The 6,564-nt window shown below is 42.8% G+C and overlaps 1 protein-coding gene across 1 annotated transcript; it reads left to right on the top strand.

Annotated features, from left to right (window-relative positions):
• The first annotated feature begins 403 nt into the window (after positions 1-403).
• LOC123063366 (pentatricopeptide repeat-containing protein At4g19220, mitochondrial-like) lies at positions 404-4,082 on the top strand. The gene is made up of 2 exons (XM_044487131.1): positions 404-3,313; positions 3,894-4,082. The coding sequence occupies exon 1, from the start codon at positions 486-488 to the stop codon at positions 3,225-3,227; it is 2,742 nt and encodes a 913-aa protein (XP_044343066.1). The 5' UTR covers positions 404-485; the 3' UTR covers positions 3,228-3,313; positions 3,894-4,082.
• Positions 4,083-6,564: the final 2,482 nt, after the last annotated feature.

Genomic DNA, 6,564 nt, shown 5'->3' on the forward strand with positions numbered 1-6,564 from the left:
AAAAATATATATTTCTGCTGGGGTGAGCTGCTCCCAGCGAACGAATCAGCCCTCCCTCGGTCGTTCGCCAGGGGAAGGGACATGGCAAATCGCAACGCCCAGAGACCTAGTTTACTGATTTTTTTTAAATGCCATGAACAAAAAATACATGTTTTTCTTGTAAACACAAAGAGAAAGCGTTGTATAATTGCCATGAATATTTTATAAAAAGGAAAAATTTCATGCCACTATGAAAAAAATGCCAAGTTAATTTATAAAATGGCCATGCTACTTTACAAAAATGATACGGCGTCAAGATGCGTGCGACGGTGATGGGACCGTTCGCTGGGGTTGGCCTTCCAGGCAGCGTCAGCCAAATAACATTTCCGCCTAAAAAACGTGTGAGCGGAAGGATACAAAACTGCAACTCATTCTTTCTCTCCTTCCTCTGTGTTTGACACAGTTTGGGACCCTCGCCCTGGAACTCCGTGGAGAACCGCCGGTGGATGCTACGCCGAGCTCCCAGGCTTCTTGCCGCAGTAAACCTCACCTTCCCCACCACTGCCAACCTCACCCGCATTTCCCACCCGGGCCTTCACGTAGCATTATTTCACCATGCGTCCGCTGAGGGCGAGGGCGGCGCCCGCTACCTGCTCGACGGAATGCCCCACGGAGCACGGGCCAGCTCCATCGTGCGCGCGCTCAGGGACGGCGCGCGCCACGCCGCAGACGCCGTCGACGCCCTCCACTGCGCGTCCCTCAAGTCCGGCGCGGTGCTGGACCCGCCCGTGCGCACCTCCCTCCTCACGGCATACGCCAGGAGGAGGGACGACGCGTGTGCCGCCCTGGCGCTGCTCGACGAGGCCGCCCGCCCGGACGTGATCCTGTGGAACGCCACGCTCGATGCTCTGACGCGGAGCTGCCGTCTGGGCGACGCCGTGGTTCTGTTCCGGCGGATGGCGTGCGTGCTCGGGGCGTTCGATTCGGCCACCCTGGTCATCATGCTGTCGGGGGCGTCGCGTGCCAGAGAGATGGAGCTTGGGACGGCGCTCCATGCCGCGGCTGTGAAGAGATGCCTCGACACTGACCTGAACCTTCAGAATGCTCTCGTGCACATGCACGCGAAGTGTGGGCGTTTCTGCACTTCGGAGGCTGTGTTTTGGAGGATGCCGTGTTGGGACACCACCTCATGGAATTCTATGATTGGTGGAAGCACGTTCAATGGACTTTTTGAAGTTTCGGCTTGTTGCTTCAGGGAGATGATCCGTTTGGGGGTTCAGGCAGATGAGGTCACTCTGTCTTCTGTCCTTGCAGCATATTCTCGCACGGATGGTCTTTTTGCCTTTGGGAGGTCTGTCCATGGCTGTGTTGTCAAGCTTGGTTATGACGACACTGCATCTTGCTCGGTGGCGAATTCTCTTATAACATTTTATTCAGCCCTTGGATTTACCGAGGACGCAGGGAATGTCTTTGCAGGCATTTTGAGTAAAACTTTGGTATCATGGAATGCTATGATCAAGGGATTGGTGGAGAATGAAAAGGTCAGCGAAGCCCTCTTTGTTTTCCAAGAAATTATATCAGGGTACCAGCCAGATTATGCCACTTTGGTGACTGTAATTTCTGGCTGTGCTGATCAAGGACTACTCTGTGAAGGGAAAGAAATCCATGGATACATAGTCAGAAAAGGCCTTCTGCATGAGGAGTCTTCTATAGGAAATAGCTTACTTGGCTTATATATGAAATGTCATGACTCATTTACTGCTAAGCTTTTGTTCAGGACAATGCCAGTAAGAGACCTCATATCATGGAACACAATGCTTTCTGGTTACTCAAGAGATGTCTCACTGGGAGTAGAGGCTCAAGCTATGTTCAAGGAGCTGCTTTCTGAAGGTTTAAACTGCACCATGACCACTATACTTGCTGTTCTACCTTCATGCTCTTGTCCAGAAGACCTTAGCTTTGGCAAAGGAGTTCACTCTGTTATCCTGAAGTATGGATTTGTGAGTGCAGTTTCAGTTGTTAATGCGTTGATGCACATGTACATATGCTGCGGGGACACACTGGCTGCCTTAGCGCTGTTGGAAAGAATAATGTTGGTATCAGATATTATTTCATGGAATACAGCCACAGTAGGCTGTGTACAGAATGGACTACATGGTGACGCCTTGGAAGCATTTCGGTTCATGCATTCATCTTTGCCAGTAAATCCTGACAGCATTACACTAGTTAGTGTTTTATCAGCATGTGGAACTCTTAAACTGCACTCCCTAGGAAAGTTCATCCACTGCATGTCACTGAAGCACTTGCTTGCATGCAATTTGAGGGTGAAGAATGCCCTGTTAGCCATGTATTTCTGGTTTGCAGATACTGAAAGTGCCGAGTCAATCTTCTATAGTCCCGGAGATATAAATTTGTGCTCCTGGAATTGTATGATCTCTGGCTTTGCACAGAATAACGATGGCTGGAGAGCATTGCAGTTCTATCAGAAGATTGAAGACTTCGTGCCTGATGAAATGTGTACAGTCAGTATCATCTGTGCTTGCACTCAACTAGGGGATCTTACATATGGAAAGAGCATACATGGGCATGTGGTCAGGTCTGATCTTCAAAATAATGTTTTTGTTTCAGCATCGCTTGTTGATATGTACAGTAAGTGCGGAAGACTCGACGTTGCTGTCAGAGTATTTGAATCCTCTGCTGAAAAATCAATTGCTTGCTGGAACTCCATGATATCAGCTTTAGGATTTCATGGGCATGGGTTGCGATCAATAAAACTTTTCTGCAAGATGATTCAGTCTGGGATGACAGCCACGAGAAGTACTTTTATTGCTCTTTTGTCAGCTTGCAGTCACTCTGGACTCACTGATGAAGAATGGGAGTATTACCACCTTATGTCAGAGAAATTTGGGATCATTCCAACAGCCGAACACCATGTATGCATCGTAGACATGCTTGGACGTGCTGGTTGGCTGCAGGAAGCACATAAATTTGTGGAGAGTTTACCATCCAAGGAAGCACATGGAGTTTGGGGTGCACTGTTAAGTGCTTGCAGTAACAAGGCTGAACTCAAGATGGGCGAGTCCACCGCAAATCATTTGCTCTGCCTGGAGCCTGAAAACAGTGGTTATTATGTGACAATTTCTAACCTGTATGCAAATCAAGACATGTGGGATGGTGCAGTCCAGGTTAGGGACATTTTGCAAGATAAAGGATTGATGAAGCCCCATGGTCACAGTATTGTTGGATAAAGGGTGGCAAAGGAACCATGGAAGGGGTGGCAAAGGAACCATGGAAGCTATGCTTTCCAAGAAAAATTTCCACTAAATCACCAAAGGTGCACGTTCCCTTCACTATTTTTTGTCATGCAGACTCGCTCAAGCACGATGTAGGTATCTGACTAGTTGGCTTAACTCTTTCTGGTTAGACACTTTCCCTTGAATAGTAATGAAGTGATTGAACCTATTTACTTAGTATGTCAGGATGAATTTCCTCGTTTGGCCTTCAAATTTTTGTTCAAATTCTGAACTTTTATTTGCTATGCTGTTTGTGGATTGATCACTCTTGAACTAATTGTGCAAGTATGTTACTGGGGATAAGCAAAACAAAATGATATTTTATTCCAAAGGTTTTCGTCCTTTAAGCAATGGAAAATTAATAAATAAAATAAACGGGAGGGCAAACTGTGATGTATCATATCATACTACTCTGTTATTATTCTGAGCCAAACAAGCTTATGCCTGTGAGAAAGAAAAGTTGAAACGAAGTATGTTAATGAGCTCAAGTGTTTATATGTCATATCATTTTTTTTTGGACGCCCTTCATTACCTCATCTAGATTACTTTTCACAAGTGTTACTGGCACTCTAGCATGAAATCCATCTAGTCATTTCTTAAACAACCGTTTATTTCATGTAGGTGGTCCTGTCAACCAGTCACTTAATCTTATCTCATATTCACCGACAATCCCGTGTACAAAGCATCCAGAGTATTGGGAGTTAATTTTTTATTTTTGAGATATGTGAGTTAAATCCTTCCTACTCAACTGTAACAAAATAATTGTGTGTTCGTTTCTCCAGGGATAATCAGGACTCACTCCTCACCCCCTATCCATTCTCGGAGCGGTTTATTGTTTTTCATACAACTTGCAAACATATATAAACTGATGAAATTTAGTGTAAGAAAAATAAGAAGCGGTTGTTTAATTTCATAAGCAAACAAATCCTCTCATTTAGGTTTCAAGGGCTTGAGGGCCAAAACTTTACGACCAAGATACAACCTCACGCGAAGATTAAATGCATCTAACTGTAGCCAGTGACCGCGTGAAGAAGCAGTTTCCACGTAAATATTATATTTTGGCTGCCACATGGGATAATTGGGCTCGCATACAATGCACCAATTGGAGGAAAGAAAACCCATTGCATGCATGGGCTGGTGTTCTATAACGATCTGCTGGGGAGATTAAATCCAACATTTTTCATGAATGACCAAAAATAACGCACATACTCAGTGTACCTGGCTTAATAATGATGGACAGAGGTAATAGACAGAAGTACGAGCTAGCTCAATTTACTCACTCAAGGTTTTTCTTTTTTCAACAAATGTTCAGAATCTTAAAAAATGTCTATATGTCTTTAGTTGAAAAATTGAAGAAAAGCTATGCATGAAGAATATATGGCTGTAATGAAGAGTAACACCTGACACTTTGTACTCCACCTCGAGGTAAAAACGTGATGGGCCACAAACAAGTTTGTCCCAGGTATAAAGTGTGCCTTGTTACTACACGCTTCAAGAAGCATTAATGTTTTGATTATCAGGATGCTTACCCTATTGTAAAAGCTTCCACCATAAGAATTGTACTAGCACATATGCCCGTGCGTTGCAACAGGGGTGAAAATTGATATGTAGAGATGCGCAAGCACAACATATCAACTCATTAAGTAGTTTAACTGACACACTCAGTTGCCCTAAGGGAACTCCCCACTATATTTGAACTTATAACATTTGTATTAACCCTAAATTTAGGTTGTGAATGTGCAGCCGATGAACTTACAACACGGCCAAGTTAAACAATGTCGGATTGCAATTATACATTAAGTTATATCATACTGCCATAGTCTCATAATATACCAACTATCTCATGTTCACCGACAATCCTGTGTACAAAGCATCCAGAGTTTGGGGAGTTAATTTTTTCTTTTTGAGATATGTGAGTTAAATCCTTCCTACTCAACTGTAACAAAATAATTGTGTGTTCGTTTCTCCAGGGATAATCAGGACCCACTCCTCACCCTCTATCGATTCTCGAAGCAGTTTATTGTTTTTCATACAACTTGCAAACATATATAAACTGATGAAATTTAGTGTAAGAAAATAAGAAGCGGTTGTTTAATTTCATAAGCAAACAAATCCTATCATTTAGGTTTCAAGGGCTCGAGGGCCAAGACTCTGCGACCAAGATACAACCTCACGCGAAGATTAAATGCATCTAGCTATAGCCAATGACCGCGTGAAGAAGCAGTTTCCACGTAAATATTATATTTTGGCTGCCACGTGAGATATTTGGGCTCGCATACAATGCACCAATTGGAGGAAAGAAAACCCATTGCATGCATTGGCTGGTGTTCTATAACGATCTACTAGGGAGATTAAATCAAGCATTTTTCATGAATGACCCAAAAATAACGGACATAATCAGTGCACCTGGCTTAATAATGATGGACGGAGGTAATAGACATAAGTACGAGCTAGCTCAATTTACTCACTTAAGGTTTTTCTTTTTTCAACAAATGTTCAGAATCTTAAAAAATGTTTGCATTTGTAAAAATTAGTTTATTTTTTAGAAATGAATTCTTTTTATCAAATTTTGTCCAAAAATTCAGAAATAGTTTATTATTCCAAAAATATCACTTCTTTTAAAAAAAGTTTGAAAACTAAAAAATGTTTAAATCTTCTGTTGCAATTTTTACAAGAAAAATCGAAGAACTACGGTGGCAGACGTTGTTAACTCATGGGAGGTCGGTTCCACTCACGCACAATTTTTTGTTAACTGTTTTTTATGTTTTGCCACTGCTGTTTGTTTCTTTAATTCCTACGCTACAAATATTCCACAAAAGTTAGCTTGTCATACCGGCAAGGACTGTGGGCACAGCACCCACTGGTTGCTGGTTCGATTCCCACCTGGGCACCTTTTTTATATTGTTTTTCGACTGGATAAAGAGAAATCTCGCACGAGAGGATTTGCAGCGAACGAAAAATATTAGTCCCATATCGGACGAAAAAAATCTGGATCCCATCACAAACCATAAAAAGTGGAGAAACAATTCTCCCTTTAATATTAGGTAAAGATAAAGATTACGCACACCAGTCTCCAAGGGATGGTGTTTATGCTTGTTGTGCAGAACACGAGAATTCTCAATGTTATGCTAAAGAAAGTGTATCTCAAACAACCACTGGTATATGAAAATGGCTACACATATCATTATGTTTGCAAACTTGTCAAAGCACTCTATTGCTTTAAAGAGCCCCATCGAGCATGAGACTCTTCATCAAGCATCTCATGCGTTGGGCAAGCTAACATACAAAACTA

The sequence above is a fragment of the Triticum aestivum genome, chromosome 3A (genome assembly GCF_018294505.1).
Source record: "Triticum aestivum cultivar Chinese Spring chromosome 3A, IWGSC CS RefSeq v2.1, whole genome shotgun sequence".
Lineage (NCBI taxonomy): Eukaryota > Viridiplantae > Streptophyta > Magnoliopsida > Poales > Poaceae > Triticum > Triticum aestivum.